At 38.8% G+C, this 23,906-nt stretch overlaps 1 protein-coding gene across 5 annotated transcripts in view; it reads left to right on the forward strand.

Moving 5' to 3' along the window:
- ABI2 (abl-interactor 2) overlaps nucleotides 1-23,399 on the forward strand; it is a 101,254-nt gene extending 77,855 nt beyond the window's left edge. For 2 of the 5 annotated variants that reach the window (XM_010861017.1, XM_010861015.1), the window contains 2 exons: nucleotides 10,895-11,068; nucleotides 18,869-23,399. In XM_010861017.1, coding sequence (XP_010859319.1) covers nucleotides 10,895-11,068; nucleotides 18,869-19,044 — 350 coding nt within the window. In that variant the 3' untranslated portion in view covers nucleotides 19,045-23,399. Of the gene's footprint in view, nucleotides 1-7,197; nucleotides 7,285-10,894; nucleotides 11,069-18,868 lie in introns of all 5 variants that reach the window. The other 3 variants (XM_010861014.1, XM_010861016.1, XM_010861013.1) reach the window with 3 other exon arrangements.
- The last annotated feature ends 507 nt before the right edge of the window (nucleotides 23,400-23,906 follow it).

A 23,906-nucleotide genomic window follows, 5' to 3' on the forward strand; every position in this document is an offset into this window, starting at 1 on the left:
TTCCAAACCCATATTTGTACAGATGCTATTTTGTACCTAAATGCATATTTCATTTTTAAATCATTTAAATTTTTCATACGCCTGTTTCATAGTTCTGCTAAAGATAAGCTGTCTCCCTGACCCTTTTGGAAGTCTAGACAGTTATTGCTTATGGTGTTTATGCCCTTCTTTACCCTTACATAGCGTTTTAAAAGAATGGTGTCAATCCAGAATGGGCTGATTCCATAATGGAACTGGGAGATGCTTCATTATTACAGCTTGGGACCAAGTATACATGATATTCAGAAAGTATATATAGGGGTATTTCATGCTATGTAAATGTACATACCAATATACTGGTCCCATCAGAACCCTCTTGGTGGAATTTATTTGAAGCTTATTTAAGTATGTGTTTAAATGTATTTTAAATATGTATTTTAATACTTCTTTGTAAATCTGATTTTGCATATATTTTGAAAGTATATGTTAAAGTAGAAAAATAACTGACTCTGAGGAATGAGTGTTAATGAAAGTATTTTTCACACTCATGGGAAATATAGTGAATTGAGATTTTTGAGCCTTCAGCATAATGTGTGAGGCAATTTAGTTAGTTTTTATGCACTTCTCTTGATAAATTCTGCCTTTCTTCTCCAGGGATTTGGTATTTGTTTAAAGGGGATGACTACAACTTTGTTAGTTGAATAATTAGTGCTTTTTTCTAAACTAAAAAAGTTTTTAATTAAATTATGTTCTTTGAAACCCTTTTTGCAAGACTTAATGCTTTGTAAGCCAGTATTCTGAGGCTGTGAGATGCACTTTCATTTTATCTGCTTTAGATGATTATGTAAGTCTCATATTATTCCCACTTGTCTTAAAATGGTCCTTGTTTTTTATATTTAGAATGAGAAAATTTGTTGTGTTTTCTCAAGTAGCTAATTACCTGCTTTAACAAAATGATCCCAGGTTTGTGTTTTATGAGCATATTTTTTGCAGCTGGAGGCTTGACATGGCTTTGTGCCTCTGAGGAAGTGAGCTGACAGGCAAGGATTCCTGTGAATGTAAATTCAGTGAGGTTTTCTGTGCAACGTTAAGTCTAACAGCACTGCTACTATATTTGGTTTGAGTTTGAAATGGCATTGTAACACAGGAATGAAAACATGGAACCCCTGATATGCAGTACCAAGTTCTCGAAGCACAGTAATTGTTTTCTAATGGGATTATTTCAGAAACAAGTTAATGAAAGGAAAACTTTAATCAGGACATAACTGAATCCTATGTGGTTCTTATTGTTTCTTAATCTAATCCAGCCAAAGAAAGAAGAGTATTAGTTTATCATTCATCTTGTCATCATCAAGCGAGGCATTGAAACAACTAGGGTTAATCACAAGTTTTACCAGTTTTTGCCTTCAATATAAATATGAAGCACTTTGGTGGTAAAGAAGAATATATGTGTATATTTGTACTTGTACATCTGTGTACGTTAACCTACTTTGGTAAGTGCCTTAGTTTGGGCTGCTATAACAAAGTACCATAGGCTGGATAGCTTATAAACTGTAGAGATTTATTGCTTACAGTTCTGAGGCCGAAAGCCAGAGATCAGTGTGCCAGCGTGGCTGGGTCCGGTGAGACCCCTCTTCAGGTTGGAGGCTGCCGTCGTGTATCCTTGTTGGTGTTTAGTTGCAGAGTCACAGGTGATTCTTCTGCAGCCCCATGGCCTATAGGCTGCCAGGCTCCTCTGTCCATGGCATTTTCCAGGCAGTGCTGGAGTAGGTTACCATTTCCTTCTCCAGGGGGCCTGACCCATGTCTCCTGCACTGGGAGGCAGATTCTTTACTCCCGAGCCACCCTAGGAAACCTATCGTATCCTTACATGGCAGAAAAAGAGAGCGAGCTCTCTGGGGGTTTTGTTTTTGTTTGTTTTGGCAATGCCTTTTAACAAATTTTTTAAATATAATTTTTGGGCCTATCTTTCACCCAGTGTTTATACCCCCCACTCCCCAGATTGTACCCGCTCCTGATAGCCACTAGTTTGTCCTCTGTATCTATGAATCTGCTTCTTTTCTGCGATATCCACTAATTTGTTGTATTTTTAGATTCCACATGCAAGTGATATCATACAGTATTTGTCTTTCTCTGACTTACTTCGCTTTAGTACAATGCCCTCTAAGTCCATCCATGTTGCTGCAAATGCCAAAATTTTGTTCCTTTTTGTGACTGAGTAGATCCCATTGTGTGGAACACCTCCCAAGAGTCCCACATCCTTATACCATCACGTTGGAGGTTAGGATTTCATATGAATGTTGGGGAGATACAGTCAGTCCTTAACAATGGGAAATCAGTAATGTGTTTTAAGTACTAAGGACTGGGAAAAGAGATCTTACATTTTACCATTCATATTATAACAAAGACTAAAAAAATCTAATCCATAAAGTGGAATGTTGGCTCCAAGCAACGTGACTGTGTATAATTATGTGAGAAAGGAATTTCTGAATGAGTATGGTGTTTTATACAGGGAAGATGTCAGGCTTCCCTGAATATTATTATAAATAATTAAAAAGAAACATTTGAGAAACCAATGTTGGGTTGGTGATATTGTAAAAGAAAAGCCTTAACACATATTCTCTAAATGATAATTAACTTATAGCATTACTATAAATCTCCAGAAAAATACAGATATGGGAGGAGGGATTAGCAAAGTATAAATAAAGAGCCGCATCCAGAAGCTATTTTTGAATCCTCATTTTCTGCAGTCTTTAGTGTCTGTTAGTGAATGCTTGCTCTAGGGAGAACAAAAAAGCAAGGAAAAAACTGAAAAATGTAAGTATATTATCAGACGAATCAGTAAACCAAATAGACCCTTTTCATCATTAAAAATACAAGCTGTGTTTTTAAATTACATGGATTAATTTGCTGCTTTTTCTTAGCATAATATCATTGTTTTCTCATTTGAAAAGGAATAACAAAAATGATAGAATGCATTTAACTCTTCTGAGACTACAGGAGTGATAATTATTTGCAATCATATTCTTTTCCATCAAAAAAGCTCTTACTGAGTATGATTAGTTAGGTTCACTTTTAAATACTCCTAAGTAATACTCCTATCCATATTTAGAAAACATTTCCCTTTTAAAATGATAACATTATCTCTGTAACTGGAATGTAAAATATTAGCAACTAAACTTGAATGGACTATCAAATGGATGGCCCCTAAGATGATCAAATGGATGGCCTCTAAAGATGATATCTTTAATGGTCTCAGTATTTAGAGTGGTTATTTTGTCTAATTTTCTTAACTTAGCTGTAAAACACACACACAAAACAATGTAATAGTCTAATTTTTCTTCAAAATTCTTTTTACCTTTTAACACACTAAGCCTCAAAGATGTTCCATGATTTTGTGACTATCAGGAAGATCATGCTTAGGAATTTGTATATTTCATCAGCACAGGCTCATCCTCTAAGTTTGGTTTGCCTTACCTTTTATATCTACATGTTGCTGAGTGCACATAAGCTATAGTTTTTATAGCTGTTCTACTTAAGATCTCTCTATAAACTCCAGTGTCTTCTTGAGCCTTTCTCTTCACATTAACTTCATTGTTGTGTGATGTGAACATAATATTACAGAATCTAAGTGTGGAGATCTTTTGATGATTATAGGGAAAGGGTTGTTGTGTGAGGAATCAACCAGAGAGAATGGAAACAAATTGATAGTTGCTTTCTGCTCTTGCCTATTCATGAGCTACTTGGCATAGAACTGAATATTGCAAACAGTTGTTCACATCAAAATCCTGCTTAAATTCACCTAAAATAGTTCATTTTCAATTCAACTTTAAGGAAGATAAATCTAGTCTAAAGTAGAATCTTCTGGTTTACAGGTTTTCTCATGAAATCTTGCTGACCAGAAAGAAAATGCTATGGTAACTAAGTTAATTTGGATCATCATGTAAAAAAGTTTGCCTCAGGCAAAAATAGAATTTGGGGCAACATTTGTAAGCTCCATTTGAAACTGAATTTTTTTAACATGTCTTAGACTGGCTTTGAAAAAACCTAAGTTGTTTTGTTGTAAAGTAATTCCATTTAAGGAAGATCTGGGATCAGTTTTTACCTGGGCTGCTGTTGGTGGATGTCCCTAAAAAGACCACTGTAGTTTCAGGTTTTCACTTTCAGAACTAGAAAAGAAAAGAAAAAATTCATTAAAAAAAAAAATCTGCATACAAAAAGTCTGTTCTAAGGTGTCTAATCATTCTTTTTTAGCTCAATACTAGGTTGTTTTCTTTTTTCTTTTTTTTTTAATGGTAAAGGCTGAAGTGGGAAATTTCCTACTTTTCCGTTACAGGTGGGGTGGCATTGGTGCTAACAGACCAGAGGAGAATTTCATCTCACTTGAAATGAACATATGCGCTTTTCCTAGTGCAGTCATCCTCTGCTGCTGTTTCTCAGTTCTACCTGCTTTGTCTCTGCTACCTCTCCGCTCATTGTCTTCCTACCCCGTTTGGACACAGTATTGTGAACATACCAGCAATTGTTCTAGGCCTCTCAGAGTGGGAGACAGACACCCAACTTAAGGGTTTGCTGCCAAGAAGTATAAAAAACATATCCAAAAGGTATCTTTTAAAGAAAGTTGCCGATTTCTAGGGTTATGTGACTCTGTCCCTTGAATCTGGGGTCGTCTTCAGAGTCACATGGGCAGCTCTTGTCCGGACAGTGTGTGTACAGTGTCCCCTGCAGTTGCCCACGGCACAGCTGTTCCCTCTCCTAACTGCTACCACCTTTGCACCTCTTGATGGTTTCTACAAATTCAACCCAGACGTTCCATTTGCCTCCTATGTTTATGCTTAAGTTACTTTCATACATCTTATTTATCATACCATTATTTCTTCCTGACTTTTCATTCCCTGTTGCTGCTGAGTCACTTCAGTCGTGTCCGACTCTGTGCAACCCCAGAGACAGAAGCCCACCAGGCTCCCCCGTCCCTGGGATTCTCCAGGCAAGAACACTGGAGTGGGTTGCCATTTCCTTCTCCAATGCATGAAAGTGAAAAGTGAAAGTGAAGTCGCTCAGTCATGTCCAATCCTCAGTGATCCCATGGACTGCAGCCTACCAGGCTCCTCCGTCCATGGGATTTTCCAGGCAAGAGTACTGGAGTGGGGTGCCATTCCAGCCTATTTCATTCCCTGTACTACTCACCAACATTAATGTGGTTAATGGCACCTCTACCTTCATAGTTAGGAAGGAAAAAAAATCTAAGAATATCTTCAGCTGTTTCCTTCATGTGGTACCTAAATCCTTAGTTACCAAATACTCTTTTTGTCCACGCTAAGTTCTTTTTCTTTCTGCTTCTATTACCTTGATTTTTGTGTGCCAGGCCCTGAGTTAGACTTCCTATATACACGTTTTTTCTTTTTAATCTTTGTAGTTACACTGTAAAGTAGGTTGCATTATATCTTTCATTTCACATTTATGGTTTAAATTTGAAAAAGTTAACTTGCTGCTCCAATAGCAAGGAAATAACAAATCAGGTTTCTGATGTTAGGGGACTTTATTTTTTTGGCTGCACCTTGAGGCATGTGGGATCTTGTGTGTTGTGCATGCTAAATTGCTCAGTCATGTCTGGCTCTTCGTGACCCCATGTGCTGTAGCCCACCAGGCTCCTCTGTCCATGGTATTTTCCAGGCGAGAATACTTACTAGAGTGGGTTGCCATTTCCTTTTCCAGGGGATCTTCCCAACCCAGGGATGGAACCTGGATCTCTACTGCATTGGCAGGCAGGGTCTTTCCCACTAGCGCCACCCAGGTTGTGGGATTTAGTTCCCCGATAACCTGATAACCTGTACTCTGCAGCAGAAGCTCAGCCTTCACCCCTGGACTGCCAGAGAAGACCCGCTAGGTGACTGTGAAGTCCCAAGCTGTTTCCACTAAGCACTCTTGCACCTACCATTTAAGATTCCTCCCTGTTCCATATCCACCTGTTCGTCTTTCTAGTTTTGTACTTTCTCAGGCATCTTATGCCAGCCATATGGAAATACGTACGGTTTGTAAACTGGTCATGCTGCTTTATACCTCAGAGCCTTTGCCCCTCACTTGGCTCTCAGCTTGCCTTTCTCAGCCTTGTCTGCTTGCTGAGCTCCCTTTCTTCCGGTGCCTGCTCAGAGGTTATTTCTCTGTAGCTCTCATCCCTCCCAAACCTGGCCCGCTTCCCGCCCACCGTAACACCACATCACCACCGCTATTCGACCTCCACCACCACCCGCAGGGAATTGCTGCAAGTATTGTTGGGTCGGGGCTGTTATTTTACCTTCCATTCCCAACTAGAATGTGATTTTTTTGAGCACAGTGTCTTATTTATCGTTTTAGTTTTGTTAGTCTTACCTGTGATTTGAAGCTCATAAAGGTGTTCTCTCTTTATAAGAAAATGCACATCATACTGTTTACCCAATCTGAAGGAAACCATAATTGTAGAGTTAATCTTCGGAAGTTGTTTGACATGTACCTGGCTTATGTGTGTGTTTACCTATATTAAATGTTTGTTGAAGACTCACGAGTGCTAGATGCTTACCAGGTGTTTAAGAGGGAAAGACAACTTTGTGGGGAAAGGAATGATTTGAATGAGGCGAGCATTTTTCTGTAGGGTCACGGTGAAAATGTCCCTGAAATAGGTGGTATGAATTGGGACTATGAGAAACTGTAAAGATACAACCCTGACTCACAGAGAATGGCTTTGATATTGGTCTCTTAGCAGAGTGCTTGCCCCTTTGGGAAGTAAGTAAATATTTGTTTAATTACCAATTAATTTTTCCTGTTTAATGAAGTAATGAAAAGTATGAAATTAGGAGGCTGGCATGTAATGGTCTTTTTTCCCTTGTATTGATGCACATTTAAACTCGTAACTTCCAAGGTAAAATTTGGAAAACCAAACTACTCATGGTAACCTGAAGAAATTCTTTTTTTGAAAAGACATGCTATTGTATGAAAAGACAATTTGCCACTGTATCTTAGAATAGATGGGTATATATAAATGCTTCCTGTTGTAAGCTTTTAAAACTTCCCTAACGCTTTGTTTTGTGTTAATGACTTATCCCTCAAAAGAGCGCCTTAAGACTGCTTGTAAAATGCTGATCAAGTGGTTCCCCCGTGTATGTTTGTTTTATTGTGTTATCCTTTCCTTTTAATGTGACTTGCCCTTACCCCTTATCCTCCACACCTTTTTTGTTTTTGCAGTATCTCTTGCTCCTCCTCCTCCCTCCATCCTACAGGTAACTCCTCAGTTACCTTTAATGGGATTTGTGGCCAGAGTCCAAGAAAATAGTAAGTTTATGTCTTCTTTATGCTGTAGATCAGATTATAGGTGTAAAATGTCATTTATATATGATTGGCTGAATAGTCCTTCATTCACCAGTATGTCAGATATTTGATTATTATGAACAAGTCACTCACTGTATGAGCCACTAGTGTGGATGATAAAATAACGAAGATGAAATTCTCTACTTTCAAACAGCTTAAAGTCTGCTAGTGAAGATAAGACAAACGTAAAATAAGGCACGTGTAAAAAGAGAAATCACATCTAATTGAGGAGATGCTCTTAGTTACCAGGCAGCCCACCTTTTTCTCTCTGGATTGCTCAGACGCTTGGTCTGTCACTGGAGTTTTAGGGTTTTGTGGCTGGCCTGAGAATCTTTCTCCAGTCCTGTGATTCCAGGTGTAAAGATGAACCATTCCATGGCGGGTCCCAGAGAACCAAATTGTCAGTCTGTCTCCTAAGATGCCGCATAGATTGGCAGTGTATTTAAGTTGGCCTGTGGTCCGGTGCTGAGCGATGCAGGAACAGATAACTAATTTTATTGATAGGTTGAGTTTTCTTCTAGGGAAGCATTAAAATGGAAGCTCAGGAGACTGATATCTACAAAGCAGGAGACCTGTATCAGCGTTTAGTGAGGAATTGTTGTTACAGGGACCAGTGAACATAGTCTGTATGATAGATGAGTTCTCTTCTTGTGAGCAGTCTATATAGGAGGCATGGCACAATCAAAAGGTTGCACGATGGGTGTGAAATCTGAACTAGGGGAATCACACTCATAAAAGAGATAATGTCATCAGGCTGATGTAGCCCAGTGCCTACATCTCATAACAGGGATGGCCTCACCAGTGGGGCAGAAATACTGGCATTCTGTTCCTTAAGACTCCTGCTGCTTTGGAAACGAGCATCGCCAGTGCTAGAATGGAAGCTCTGTGAGAGCAGGGATTTTTGCTTGTTTTCTTCACCGGCGTTTAGAAAAGCATCTGACACGTAGCAGACACTTTTAGTTGCTTTTTTGTGTGTGTGCTTCCACAGCGAAATAAATGCCCCCTTTTTATCGATACATTTCTTTCTTGTATTTTAACTGGTTATAATCCAGTCATACTGGCCTGAGGGCTCAGTTCTCTTTCGGGTACCTTTGCATCTCTGTTTGCTAATTTCTGAAAATAGTCTGTTTTACTTCTGTTTATTGGATGGTACCCATGAGCACCTCCAATACTTCCCACAGCGTGAATACCTTTTAGGATGATCTTTTCTCATTTCTTTCCATAGTTGTATACATTTTCTCACCTACAAATTGTATACAAACAAGAAACTCTGTATATAAGGTGAGCCCTGACTGATTTTATAGACAGAGCAGGACTTAGACATTCAAATGAATGTTGTCTTCTTCAAAACATTCACCTTGGAAAGATATGTACCTATCTTTTGGAATTACCTTTATAGCTTTCAAGTACATTATTTTGAAGATACTCTCTGGTAGCAGATATTTATATTAAGTTTGATGTTTGGAAGAAGCCTGGAATTATTTGGAACCAGTTATACTGGGCTAAGTAGTATAGCTATAATCTTGTTCTTAAACCTGTCTCTGGCTCCCATTGCTCTTTGGAGAGAGGTCAGACTGTTATAAAGGCCCTTTCTGCTTAGTCCTCTTCGGCTTCCTCAGGCCTTTTTCTGTTGAACTTGGATCAGCTCTTTTGAAGGGTTCCTACTTTCTTACCTTTGTTTCTGTTACATCTGACATGAAATATCTACCCCCACCTTGGGCCATTAACTTTTCCTCATCCTTCAGGTTCCAGGAAGCCTTTCCTGACCCACGTAAGAGATGTGGTCTATTGCTGTTTCCCATGATGACCTGAAGCACTGCCTGCACTTAACTGTAAATGGAAGATTGGTTGTCCATGTCTCCATGACTTTTGCTCACTGCTGCATTCTCAGTGCTGAGCATAATAGCTGGCCATAGTAGGCTTACAGTTGATGTTTCTGAATGAATAATGAAACATGACTTTAAAGTTATTGAATTGATCTCATCTCATCATAGTGTAGCTTTTAAGATAAGAGGCATTGGAGTTCAAATTCCTGCTCTTCCACTTACTGTAGGAGTACTTACTTAATCTTGGAAAGCCAGATTCCACATCTATAAAATGAAGATTAAAAACACCATCTCCCAAGGTAAAGATTAAAATAAAGATTAAATGAATAATGTATTATGAAGTGCTGAGTAATTGGAATATTTTAACTAAAAGATAGTAGCTTATGTTAGTTTTATTACACTGACTCTGAGGCAGTTTTAAGAAAAAAGGAGCAGTGGCAGCATCTTTGAGTAATTTTCTGGTATAATTTCTCAAGGTGATTGTTTTGAAAGGCAAAGTTCTTTGGATCCTTGTTTCTGTGCATTTGTTTAATCACCTTACCTTATAAATGCAACTAGGATATATTATTGATTCTTACCATAACTGCATGTAATTTGTCCATAAAGTATATGCAAAAATCATGTATCTATATTTTTTATTTACTAAAAATCCCATTAGAACTAAAATGAGTATTTTTACTGAGTAAAGAAAGTTTTGAGATTCATAATGTAGACAGGTCATGAGTTCAGAGTGGCACTGCAGATTGGAAGAATACTGGAACACAACAGAGTATGATGTGGGTATGGCTGATCTTCATATTTTAAAATCCATTTGACTTAAAATCCATTTAATTCGATCCCTCAGCTTAGATAAAAGAGAGAAAATAAAGACGATTGCTCAGAGAATTTCATGGAAATAGTACTGTTATTTCATAAATAAGCATTAATACTGTTCATTAAAATTGAACCGCTGATGAATAAATGCAGCTTCATTCGGGTTATTTTGTTAAGCTAAGCTCAAATATGTACTCAGCATTTTGAAAGGCTTGGGTTCCCAGAGTTTGGAGATGATCTTTTAGACATTACTGCATTCTGATACCTGAACTATGGAAGCAAATTTCTCTAAGAACACAACTCAAATATTTTAAATCACTGGGTCATAAGTTAGTCTGAATTACTTGAAATTCTGTACATATAAAAATAAAATGAAACAGACACAAATATCTTCTCAGATGAAGTTACCCAGAGACATTTGTGATTTCCACCCCACTAATTTGGTAAAAAATATATATATATATTTTAAGGAAATTCATTGAGAGGAATGTGGCAGATTATTAAAATTTGTTCACTGGACTCATTATAATTTGTTATAAAGGGAATATGGTTAAAATATCTAAATTACTAATATTTCTGGTAACCACGCCTCCTCGGATATAATGTAAAGCCAAACTGTATTGTACTGATCTTTCTTTGAAAGAATGGATTATGTATTAGCAGAAACAGAGTCCAGAAGCTTAGTTAATGATCATCATCATTTTGGCTATTCTTTGTTCACCATCCATCAGCACTGACCCAAAGGGAGGAGGAAGTCCAACTTGGAGATTTGACACAGTGTAGTTGTGGGGACACTTCTCTTGCCTACTCATTTTTTTTTTTAAAGATTATTATTTTCAGGTCTAGGTTTATATTCCATGAACATAGGCGCTTGGATAGGAAACAGTGAGCTTTGCACAATGTGTAGTTTTGGTACCAGCTTGATACATTCTTAGTTTCAGATGCACCACCTCCACCGCCACCTGTGGAAGAGCCAGTCTTTGATGAATCCCCGCCACCGCCGCCTCCTCCAGAAGATTACGAAGAGGAAGAGGCAGCCGTGGTTGAGTATAGTGATCCTTATGCTGAAGAGGACCCACCGTGGGCCCCAAGGTCTTACCTGGAAAAGGGTAAGTTTCAGAGGAATGTCTGGAACGATGGGAAGAAACCTCTATGTACATATAGGAGCCTGTGTATTTTAATTAATTTCATTTACAAGGTTCAGTGTATTGAAGGTCACACTAGTAAAATTTCTGTGACTGATTTTTTGGTTGATGATTATATAATTTTTCCTGTTGAACGTGCTTTTTATGAATGGTTTCTGTAAGGCAAAAATTTTTAAAAGATAGGGTTTTTCTGGAATGACTAAGGAAGAGACTGATTTTTTTCAAATTGTTTTATTCCTGCTCCCATGCTTTAAAGCATTCTTTTGTGGTTTCTTATATCAGAAGTATGTCCATATGAAACCTTATTCCAGAGAATAATGGTTTCTCAGTTTCTTGTAAAGTAGTTGTTTGGCATTTCTTTGGATAAAAAGTTCTCTGAATGTATCAGTTAACCATCATATGGCAATTTGGGGACAGAGGCTTCCAGGTGTCATCACGACTGGTCAGCTCAGGAAAAACGTGTGCTGTCTAAGAAATTTTCTGGTAAGGAAATTAAAGTCACTAGCGTAGTGGGTTTCAAAACTGACTGCACATTAGAATCACCTGGGAGCTTGGATTAACAAGTAGTGGATTTCCACTTCTGGCTGAGATGGAGCAACAGTAATCAGATTTACCCTTCCTCCTAAAAACAATTGAGAATGAATCCAGGAAAAAATATAAAAGATAATAGTTTTCAGGCATTGGATAACAAATATTGGTGGACTGTGATCCCAGAAAGAAGGAACTCAAACATGGTGTGAGCCTTTGATTGTCCTAACTTTGCTATCTAGCAGTAGTTTCCAGGCCACGATGCAAGGAGGTGGAACCCCAATAAGCCTGGACGTCTCACTGAGGAGAGAAGAGAGAGATCAGAGTTTGGGGAGGCCACGGAGTATAGGTAACTACACAAAGACAAAGGACAGAGTTCGGAGATAGCTGCAGGGGAGTCTCCTCGAATCCTTTGACAGAGTACCGATCTGTACATGTATGTGAAGAAACTACCTAAGATCGGAGAAAGAGCAATCAGAAAGGAATAGGCAGAAGAAGTCTTGGAAATAACGGGCCTGGGAACAGTTCATGCTCCCAAACCAGCAAGAGTAGAAAGACCTTGTAATACACAAGGCATTGAGAAGAGGCCTCAAAATTGTGTCCCCTGATTTGTGGGGTCAAATTAGCACTAGACTGTCTAGGTTGCCCTACTGCCCTAACAAAAGTTTAAATGCAAACTTTGAAAAGATCCAAACTGATTTCAAGTAACTTAACTGAGCTCCAGGACAAAACCCAGCGCTGTTGAAAGGACTTAACAAACCAGTGCACCAGACAGTAAGATTCATAGTGACCAGCATCCAGTCAAGAATTACAAGACATGTAAAAAGACAGGAAATAGAACTCATACGTAAAAGGAAAGCCAGCCAACAGGGAAGACCTAGAAGTGACAAGATGTTAGAATTACCAGACATGGGTATAGTTTATAAATACCACATATATCCAAGAAGGAAAAGAAAACAACATGAGAGAAAAGTAGAATATATATATTTTTTTTTAAAAAAGAAAGAGAAACCCATGTAGAATTTCTGGAGATGAAATATACTATATCTGAAGTGACACTTAGAAGAAAAGGTCAGCAACCTTGACAATATGACAGTAGAAACTATCAAAACAAGGCACAGAGAAAAAAAAACCAGCAACAGATACATGAAACAATATCAAATAATATTTATTCACAGAAGATATTATCTTTTATGTAGAAAATCCTAAGGAAGGAATCTACAAAAAAGCTCATAGAACTAAAAAGTGAACTTAGCAAGATGGCAGACTACAAAGTCGATTTGCAAAATTAGTTGCATTTTTATATACTAGCAACAAACAGAAATTTACAAAATAATACCTTCTGTAATAACATAAAAAATATGAAATACTGAGGGATAAATTTGGTAAAATATATGCAAGACCTGTATGATGAAAACTATAAAACTGAAGATAAATAAAAGCCTTAAATTGAAATAAAGGTTCTTTAACCATTATTGTGAAGAGACTGTTTTGCCAAATTAATGTATAAAGTGAATGCAACCCCAGTAAAAATTCTAGCAGTCATTCTTGTAGAAAAACAGTTTTGAAAAAGAAGACTAATGTTGAAGGATTTAAACTACCTGATTTCAGAGTTCTAGTGTAAAGCTACAGTAATCAGGACAGTGTGGTATTGGTATAGAAATAAAAAATAGTGGAATAGAAAATAGAATCCAGAAAAAGATCCACACGTATTTTTGATGAAAGTGCAAGATAATTCAATGGGGAAAAGATATATTGCTTTTAACAACTGGATGTGTATCTGCAAAACATGAACTTCAACCCTTATTACCTCACCATACACAAAAATTAATTCGGAATTTATTTAGGCTGGAACATAAAACTATAAAACTTTTAGAGGAAAACAGAGAAGAAAATCTGTGTGTTCTGGGGTTAGGAAAATTTTTTTGTAGAGAGCACATTAAAAACCATGAAGCTTAAAAGAAAAAAGTCAATAAATTGAATTTTATTCAATTAAATTTTTATTTTTTAACTCTGCTATTAAGAATGATGTTATATGACAAGGCCAGCCATATAGACTGAGAAGAATATTTACAAAATATCTCAGGAGACAACTTGTAGAAAAAACAGTTTGAAAATATTTCATCAGAAAATATACATGAATTGTACATGAGAAGATGTTCAACATTAGTTATTAGGGAAATGCAAATTAAAGTTACAGTGAACCAAACTACACCAGAACACACCGTCTGGAATGGCTGCAGTTAAAAACGTGATGCCAAGTGTTGGAGAAATGTGGTGAAACAGGAGGTGGTACAGTGTACATTGCTGGTAAGTATGCAACATTTCAGCCACTTTAGAAAACTGTTGGCAGCGTCTTATGAAGTTAGATATACACCTACCAGCTGATCTGGCAGTCCCTTCCTACACGTTTATTTATGAGGAACGAAGGTGTATAGTCACACAAGTACTTAAACTCAAATGTTCATAGCTGCTTTTTCATCATAGCCAAGACTGGAAACAACCCAAGTGTCTTTCAGCTGGTGAATGGATAAGCTAACTGTGGGTCATCCATCCATTCAATGGAATACTGTTCAGCAGTGGAAAGGATTAAGCTACTGGTTCTTCCTGGCTCTGATGGTAAAGAACCCACCTACCAATGCAGGAGACTTAAGCGACGTGGGTTCGATCCCTGGGTCAGGAAGATACCTGGGTGAAGAGAATGGCTACCTACTCCAGTACTGCCTGGAAAATACCACGGACAGAGGAGTCTAGTGGCAATGGCTCATTGGTTTCAGAGAGTTGAACACAGCTGAGCAACTAGCACACGCAGCAGTCTAAATGGATCTCAAGCTTTATGAAAAAGAAAGAATCAAGGCACAGAAGATTCAGGCTTTATGATTCTTTCTAAATGAAATCCAGAAGATGAGGGTTTGGGCTTCCCAAGTGGCGTTGGTGATGAAGAACTCCCCTGCCAGTGCAGGAAACTTAAGAGACGTGGGTTCAACCCTTGGGTCAGGAAGATCCCCTGGAGGAGGGCATAGTAACCCACTCCAGTATTCTTGCCTGGAGAATCCCATGGACAGAGGAGCCTGGTGGGCTCCATGGGGTCGCAGAGAGTCAGACACGACTGAAGTGACGTACACACACATCCTGGCAGGTGAGGGAATTTGCACAGGGGCACAAGGAGACTTTCGGCTAACAACCATTGTCCAGTGTGTTGGTTGTGGTGGGAGCTGTTCATTTGTCACGTGTCTGGGTACATACATGTATCAAAACTCACTGAATTTTACACTTAACTGATTGTGTTTTGTGTCTAAATTGCATCTTAATAAAGCTGCTTCTAAGAAAAGAAGCGCCCAAGGTACTCTCTAGGGTGTGGCCTTGGATACTGACAGGCTCTGCAAACTTGTTAGCTGACTTGAATATTGTCCTGGACAACGGGATGACAGTTTCCAGTTCTGAAAAACCAGCTCAGTGATTCCTTAAGAGGAAAGCATAATGAAAAGATATGCTTGTTAAAAAATCTACTCCTCAGTGAATATGCAGAAATCTGGGGAGACCTGTAAGAGAGGAAAGTAAGTTTATTTTCAGTCCAAATAACTCTTTAAAAGAAAATGCCTGATATTTTTCAAAGTTTATCTTTGTTAAGCTCAAATCTTTTAAAATGTAAAAATCAGATAAGCTCTTCCTTCCTCTTTCTGGCAAAACAAAAATAACCAGCTGTGTTCAGCTTATGATTGACTGCTGTTTGAGTGTGCATGCATGTTAAGGCTGTTGCCTGATGTCTTGTTTTGCTATCTTAGACTTAGATTCATAGACTTTGCTAACTTAGCTAAGTTCATAGACTTAGCCCTGGCTCTCACCTGTGCCTGCATTTAGGGTCACCTCAGGAGTGTTTAATGTGTCTGTACTTCCAGACCTATTAAATCAGTCTGTGGATAGGGTACCCAGGCATCCGAATTTTTTAAAGTTCTTCAGATAATTTCAAGGTTGAGCACCACTGCATAGATTTATCCTAAGTGGAGATAACTTGTATATATAAGTATCTTGGTTGAACATGGGTAGAGAAAATACATTTTCTTGTATTTATTGTGTGCCTGGGGTAATGCAAGACTTATTACATATGAGACAGTTAGTCTCCCCATTTTGCAAACTAGAAAACTGAGGTTCAGAATAATTTATAAGGTTATATAACAGAAAATGTGTTAAGAGATAGTATATCACAATAGTTACTACTAATAATTAAAAGGGCTAACATTTATATAGAATGTTTACTCTGTACAAGGCCCTGGGCTACACATTATATGTGCATTGCCTCATTTAATGGAACAGTGCTTTGAGGTATTAGCATTATTATAACATCCATTATATGGCTGAGTAAAAAGCAGCTTAGGAAAGTGAAATATGTTCTGTAAAATGGTAAGTGGTATAGCTGGGATCTAAACTTGACAGCATAACTCCTGAGCCCATTCTTAACATTGTCTTAAGCTTGAACTCTGACAGACCTGGGATCGAGTCTTGGCTTGATTTCTGCTGGTGTTAAATTATTTGTGACAAAATGACTTATTTGTCAGTGCCCATTTTACTTCTTTTCTTCTATCAAGTCATCTGTTCATGTGTTCCTCCAGCTCAGTGACAGAACTTCTTGGCAGAAGCATAAGCAGTGTATGATAATTTATCAGATAGCATTTCTGTCCTCACAAGACTTGTGATGGTCCCTTCTCTTATTCATCTTTGTATCTGTAAAAATCAGAATGGATGCTCCATTAATGATTGTCCAAGAATGAATAGTGCATCTCATTCTGAGGAGTCCAGAACGCTCCTCAGTGAACATGGCACGCGTGATGTGCTCTGAGTGCTGAATGCAAGTTTCTCAGGCAGAGGAGAGAGAGAGGAGGGCCATCCAGTCAGAGAGAATCCTCTGAGTTGAAAGGGCATGGCGAGTAATGTCCTGTGCCTGGGGCCCTGGTGAACTGCAAGGGGTGAGCTAAGGGTGCCAGAGGGAAGTAAGTTATAATTAATATTGGGAGGCCTTGAATACCAGGATGAGGGTGTTTGGAATTTTTTTCTTTTTAAAAAATCTGATAGTAGAGGAAAATTGGGGAAGATCTTACGTAGGTTAGTGATAAGTTCCCATGTACTTATATTTTAATTTTTTAAAAAGATACCTGAATAGTGTAGAGTGCATTAGAAAGAAAGAAAAATAGGAGTTGGAAAGACCAGTTTGGGTATCTTTCTAAGCAAGAGATTAGGACCTCAGCTGAGGTAGTGGTGCTGCAGATGTTGTCCACATAAATAAATAGATGCAAATGGAAGTGTTTTTCATGCAGCACTGTCACTCAGTTCTTTTAACGCCTTCAGAGTTGTTTGCCAAAAACCAGTTGATGTTCTGTCTTTAAAAATTACGTTTTGTATGATGTGTCATCTGATAACCTCATTAAAGTCTACCCTAGCTGTCGTTGAAAGCAAAGGAATGGGAGCCACCTCACTTGTGAAAAGCTGGGGTATTCTGGGGCGCCATTCTCTTTCTCAGTACCATGCTGGTAATTTGAATCGGCCCTCCGCGCCCAGAGTGTTTCTGTACGTAAGCATAGTGCGCCGCTGTAGTTTTGTTAAGGAGGAGAAAGATAAACAGGAAATGAGAACTTTTATGACTGATGCTTGACTGACGGTATCGTCCCAGCAGATCAGGTTTAGATGCAGGATTTTAAAAATCATGTCACTCACCCTGCTTGGAAAATCTTCAGGTGGCCCTGGTGCTGCGCTGATGAGGGCACTGACGGTGACGATGGAGAAAAGCGTGGGTGTGAGAGATTCAGAAGGCGTGCAATTAACAGGATTTGCGGTAGTTTGCTCTAAATTACTTTTCATTTACATTTCTGTAAGCATCAGGAATGTTATCAATCCAAAAAACCAAAAGTTAAAAAATATTAAGTTGACTGGAAATACTAAATACTCTACATACCTTGTATTCTCTTTAACCTTGTATGTCATTTAATTGTATTTGTTTAGGTGTTTGGTTATACTTTGAGAAATACACATAAACTCTTTGTAGTTTCTGCTAAAGTATTTTCTGGCATCCTCTGTCACTCTAATGGCAGATACTCAGTTTAGGAAAGCTGTTGAATTTTTACTAAAGCAGGCCAGAAATTTAAGTTACCTGGAGCAAGTTTTACTGTCTCAAAAGTCTCTGTTTCAGTTTGTTTCTTATTTGTTTAGGATTAAGGCTGCATAAGAAACAATCAATATATGCTTCTCAAAATAGAGATTTTATTGAGTGAAATTCTGAGTGGCATAATAAAGGTATAGAAGATCTTTGTATAGAAGGTTTAGTTTGAGGGAGACTAGTAAAGGGAATGGCCACCCACTCGGGTATTCTTGCCCAGCAGGCTCCTCTGTCCATGGAATTCTCCAGGCAAGAATACTGGGGTGGGTTGCCATTCTCTTCTCCAGGGGATCTGCTCTATCCAGGGATCAAACTTAGATCTCCTGCATTACAGGCAGATCCTCTACCATCTGAGGCAGTGGGGAAGCCCAATATAGGGTGTCCCAATTTAACTATACCATTGAGGACAATGTAATACTTAAGAACCAGAGATTTTCCGAGAAATCATTGAAAGGCCCCAGTTAACAAGTTATTTAAGTAATGAAAATCATAGGAGAGCTCATAGGTATCTCAGTTTTCTTAACACTTTCAATCTGTTACTGTGGAGGTGTTAAATTGGTGGCATAATACAGCATGTGTTTTGAAAGATATGTATGGTAGATGCCCATCATTCACACAGTCACTGTTCTCATGCGCTCTAAAAGTGTGAGAAAAGAGACGTAAGTCTGCTATTCCTTCAATTTCATTTTCTCACTGGCCTCTCCTCATTTATCTCACTGCTGTAGTACCATTCCAATGTTTAAAGATACATGTTTTTACATAATATGGCGCTTTAACACAAGCTCTACTGAAGAAACAGCCATCTTTCCCCATTCTGGGATTGTGTGTATCTCTTCAATAGACGGATCAGTAAGTTTGACTAAATACTACTTTTTGCCATTTATGAAGTTTTGAACCTAACTTCAACGTGGAATTCCACTGTAGAGACTGGGTATTAGACAATGAACTTGGGTGGAGGGGCGGGTCCTGTGTTGAGAAAGTCAGTTTTTGATGTGTTGCAGAAGTTTGGAAAGGGTATTCATTACTTGGTTCTACCTTTCTATGAATGTTATTCTTCTTTTTTCATATCCTTTTTTTCCCTCCTCTAGTTGTGGCAATTTATGATTATACAAAAGACAAGGAAGATGAGCTGTCCTTTCAGGAAGGAGCCATTATTTATGTCATCAAGAAGAATGATGATGGTTGGTATGAGGGAGTTATGAATGGAGTGACTGGGCTTTTTCCTGGGAATTACGTGGAGTCTATCATGCATTATTCTGAGTAAAGCTCAGCAGGGCTGTCTCCCTCACAGGAATAGTCAGGTCTTCCCAGATTATCGAAAGGCCCTGGGGATTCCCCTCCAGTGAAATGAATGAAGGATACAAATGACAAAAGCTACCTTTTTTTTTTTTTTTGGTTTATCCCTCAGTATTAAAACAAAAAAGCAAGCTGAATTTGAACAAATGGATCTTTCTGCCATCACTTATACTATGCTGAGCTGTTTGGATTGAAATAAAGTGACGGTTTCTGAATATATCAGAGGTATAACAGCGTAACTATGTGAAACAAATCAGGTTAAGACTGATTCAGAAAAAAAATCTGGGATCTTTCTCAGGAATATTGTACACCCTTGGGATTTCTCCTCCTGCGGAATCTGTGGCACTGGATGATCTGCAGTGCCCGTGCTAAAGGTTAGCTGCGTGGCCCAGTGCGTGCCCCAGCCCCACACTTTCTTCCACTTGTGTGAGGAGGCGGAACCGATATTTAAGTATCATACATAACCATTTTTGTAACTGTTTCAGATGACCTATTTCCTCTTCAGCACTGTAAATTCTGCATTTTCTCAGCACTTGAGTGCTCCGAACAAGTTAATGTTGAGCTGACTTGCATCCCTTCATGTTTCTCAGTTCGTAGATTATGAGATCGATTTGTCTCCATTCTGAGGGTGGTTTGGTCCTGCTGCTGCTGCTGCTGCGTGAGACTGCACTGCTGCAGTGCACCCACAGGGGTGACGGTGCAGCTGGTTTCACGAGCTCAGGTGGGCGTGCCGAGGTAGACAGGAAGGCTCCTAAGGTTCTAGAGAGGTGAACAGTGGAAGTGCCTGCTCACGAGGCATCCTAAACCCCGGCCTTAGGTGCTGTTTTGAGGAGTAGGATCTTAGAGGTCAGACCAACTATTTCTTTACTTCTTTCACTATTTAGGGAATGAAATTTTTTTTTTTTAAGTTATTTTCAATTCTCTTGAGAGTCACTGGGAATACAAGGCTTGCTCCTGTGCTCTCTGAATGTTATTAATGGCAAGTGTTAGCTACTGTTGAATTTGTTTACTCACTTAGAAAAGATAACTATTCCCCTGATTCTGTGTGATTGGCCTTTGCAGTAGCTGCTCTTGGTGAGAATCTGAACCTTATATTTCAGATTAAGAATAGTGGGATGAGTGGTATAAGGCCAAGTGCTTATCTGAGGTGGTGTTTTTTTTTTTTTTTAATCTGCACAATTACAGCTTTGAATTCAGTGGAGTTTGGAAGGCAGATGACTTTAGTCACCTCTTCTGTAATAAGAGATATTGAAAAAAATCCAGGAGGCCTGGCTGTTTGGCAGGTGAATGCTGTGATGATGCACCAGCTCACAGGCCAAAGATGCCATGGGTCCTTTCTAGTCTCAGTGTCCTGGCCAGAAGAGAGCTCTGCCAGGTGACTTCCCAGTGCTGGGTGAAAGGTGAGAGCTGGCAGCTGCGTATGTTTCAGACATGGGCCTTGAGCATGGTAGTGCGGGTGAGGAACGTGACTGAAAAGTGAGCAAGTGTGGTAGGTGTGAGGGAGTTCAGACAGTGCAGACAGAGCTAATACTCTACCTACGAATCTATTACCAGAGCACAAAACTCATCACCATGTAACTGAGACCCAGATACAGTGTTTCCTTAAGATTTTTGTTTTAAAGTTGCAGGGTTTTTTCCTCAAACATTGCAGTTAGCAAAGATTTCCCAGACACTGCATTTCATTTTCATTAACTTGCCTCCATTACACTGTAAATTACACTTCATACTTTGTTAGGTCACCGTGATACCCTTAATTCCCTGCAATTCCCTGTCTTCCTTCAAAGTAATGGCCCTTGAGTGTCCTCTGAGCCTTCAGCTTCATTATGGATGCAACCAAGACTATACTTGGAGAGGTTAAACTCTTCCTAGTGTTGGTGTGTAACTAGGAGAAGTATTTTGAAATTAGATGTTCAAAGTTATTTAAATAGTTTTTTGCCGAGAAAGCTTAGTGAACTAATAAAGCAGAAGGTATCTCAAAATCCAGCAAATAGTTCCCACAGCTCCCACCTTCAGAAGCCCAGAAGGCAACTGTGCATAAAGAGTTGGTGGTGAAGAAAAAAACAGCTGGTGGTGGTCAGCTTGCCCGTGGGACCCCTGCTGGACTGGGGAGCTGAGAAGATTCCAGTGAAGACCTGCAGCACAGGGATCCATGGGTCAGCTGATTTTCCCTATATTTTTTAGTACTAATGTGTGTGTAGTTTTTTGTTTTAAAAACACCTGTTGGATTTTCTTCATATTTTACCTTTTTTGTACAGTTTTAAATTCTATATATTGTTTTGGAAGGATACTATGTAATGATGATGGGCCAGGCTTAAAGTCATTGGAGACTTTTAATGTTTCATAGGCTGCATGTTATTAATAGTCTGAGGGTAGTATTTGTTTTATTGTACGTTCACCCCATTTTTAAATAAACAAGATGGTTGGTAGTAGGAATTCTAAACGAGTGCAGAAATCTTACATGGTACATAGTATTGTGGCAAAGGTGATTCAGGTATAAAATCTGCTGACCAGTAAGAAACCATTTTATTGGGCTAGAGGAGGTCCATTTCCTCTTGAAGTGTTTTTGACTTGTGTCTAGTCCCTTTTGCCTTTAAAAAAAAGGGGGGGGGAGGGATTTGACTTAAAAGTTGTTCCCTTTTTAAAAGTATTACTATTGGACAGGCCATGGGGATTCCAATGAAAGCATACTTTCTTGTTGACCTTATGACCTAGGCAATAAATTGAAAACCAAAATCTTGTCAACATGTCAAAATCTCGATTTGAGAGATTGAGCCTGTTGTTTGAAATACATATGAATCCTTTAAGGTGTCTGGTTTAGTGCTTCCCATCTTTTGCCGACTTGCTTTCTGTCTTCGGGACCCCTGCTACTTTTGCTGTGTTCCTAAGAGTCATTGGTGAGACGTTTTCATCCTTCCTATTCCCTATTCCTGTTGCTGTTTATTACCCAGCCAGAGAGACTTTTGTGTCTTCACAGTGGTCTCTGTAATGTAGCTGTGCTTCTCAGCAATCTCATGATCACTAAGATTTTTCTGAGAGGCATGAAAACGATAGTAGTGTGCTTTTATCCTTTTATGCTCCCTTTCTTTTAGCAGGTGACCATTCTGCACTAAGAACTGGTACTTTTTCTTTAACTACCTTTCTTCCTCTGTGGAGAGAGCATGGCATGACCTGAAGGCCACCTCTCTCTTTGAAAAGGCTTTGATGGAGGAGCTAGCAGGTGGTTGACACATCTTGGAAAAGAACGGGGATCTGCATCACTTCTTATCTGTTTGCTTCTGAACTTCTTTGGCCAGAAACTCCTGATCAGTGTTAAGGTGATAATTTCCCTCACATGATTTACTTAAGAGTTTTAGAGCTAGATGAGATTTCAGAAATTTTAGTTCAGTCTCATTTTACTGATGAGGTTAGGTGTTTCATTTCAGGTAACAGCTAGTTAACAACAGTAGTAGAATCTCTGACTCAGCGCCTGGTATTCTTTCTGCAACTGTCTTAATTGTGTTGTATGTTTATTTTAAAGTTCTACTTGATATCTTCAGGAAGATACTTGAAAAGTTAACACTATGTTTCAATTAATACAATTCAAAGTGTTGTTTAAAGGAGTGTATTGAGTGCAGCCTTAATTAGTAAAAGTAATCTTCATTTTAACCCTTTTGAAACTACACTCAGTACAAATGGTCTTTTTCATTAGGCGTATGTACCTCAAACAGTACAGTGTCTCAGCACTGGAAGGAGCAGCAAGCCTTATCTGAGAGCCTTAGAAAACAGTTCTTGAATGGAGGCAACGTGCTCATTACCTTAAGTGTATTTTGTGCTGAGCTTTGTTCCGATTTGAGAATCTCATACTTTAAAAAAAAAAAATTGACAAATAAAATGACAGGGCCTGTGTATAAATGATCCTTGCTAAATATCTTGGTTTTTTTTGTAAAAAATCAAACAAAAAGCAGACAAAAAGCTTATTTTCACATTAAAATGGAAACGTCTTTTGCAAACTTTAGAATTCTATGGAAAAGCAGTTTTTATCATATTTTGTGTCCATGCATCTTTTTCTTAACAAAATAGTTTACAGAAAAGAATGTAAACAATTTGTGATCTGGCCAGTTGTGCTTACAGCTCCCACAGGGAGGGCTGGTGTTACGCCTTCAGTAAAAACGATGTAGGAAAACCTGAGGGAGCATCTGTTGCCAGTAATATTTCTTGTGTGTGCCATTAAACCACCTCCAGATAAGTTGGGGGGACATTTCACTTTTTAATTTTGAAACTGTATTTGGAATTAATTGTTGCTGTGTACTAAGAACTTGGCCTAAATAAAACCCTACAAGGTGTATCCGAGTGTCTCGTGAACGTATTTCTGCAAGTAACCTTTTTGGCCTCGCCGTGTGGCATCTCAGCTCCCTGACCAGGGCATGAGCCTGAGCCATACCAGTGAAAGCCCGGAATCCTTAGCACTAGGTGGTAAGTTACAAGTGCGCGCGTGCTGCAGTCCATGGGGTCGCAAAGAGTTGGACACGACTGAACGACCGAACTGAAAAAAAAGTGTGTCAGAAAATCCTTCCCTGTTGCTCTAAATACTTTGTCCTTATTTTTGTTGTAAATGAACCTGAAGTTTTGATTACTTTTCACCAAACACATAGTTCTTTTAATATAAAAAGGAAACCTGCTTTTGCCCTAATTTGGTAAATGGTAACATGATTGTAAATACATTCAAATCCACATTTACACATACCTCGACACGGCAGTCAACACGATTGTGATACCAAGGCTTCCAAACAAAAAGCACCCTTTTTTGTTCTAGTTCTTACCTAACTGTTGTTTAAAGGGGAAAAAATCTTG

This window comes from Bison bison, unplaced genomic scaffold (assembly GCF_000754665.1).
Source record: "Bison bison bison isolate TAMUID 2011002044 unplaced genomic scaffold, Bison_UMD1.0 scf7180017864471, whole genome shotgun sequence".
Lineage (NCBI taxonomy): Eukaryota > Metazoa > Chordata > Mammalia > Artiodactyla > Bovidae > Bison > Bison bison.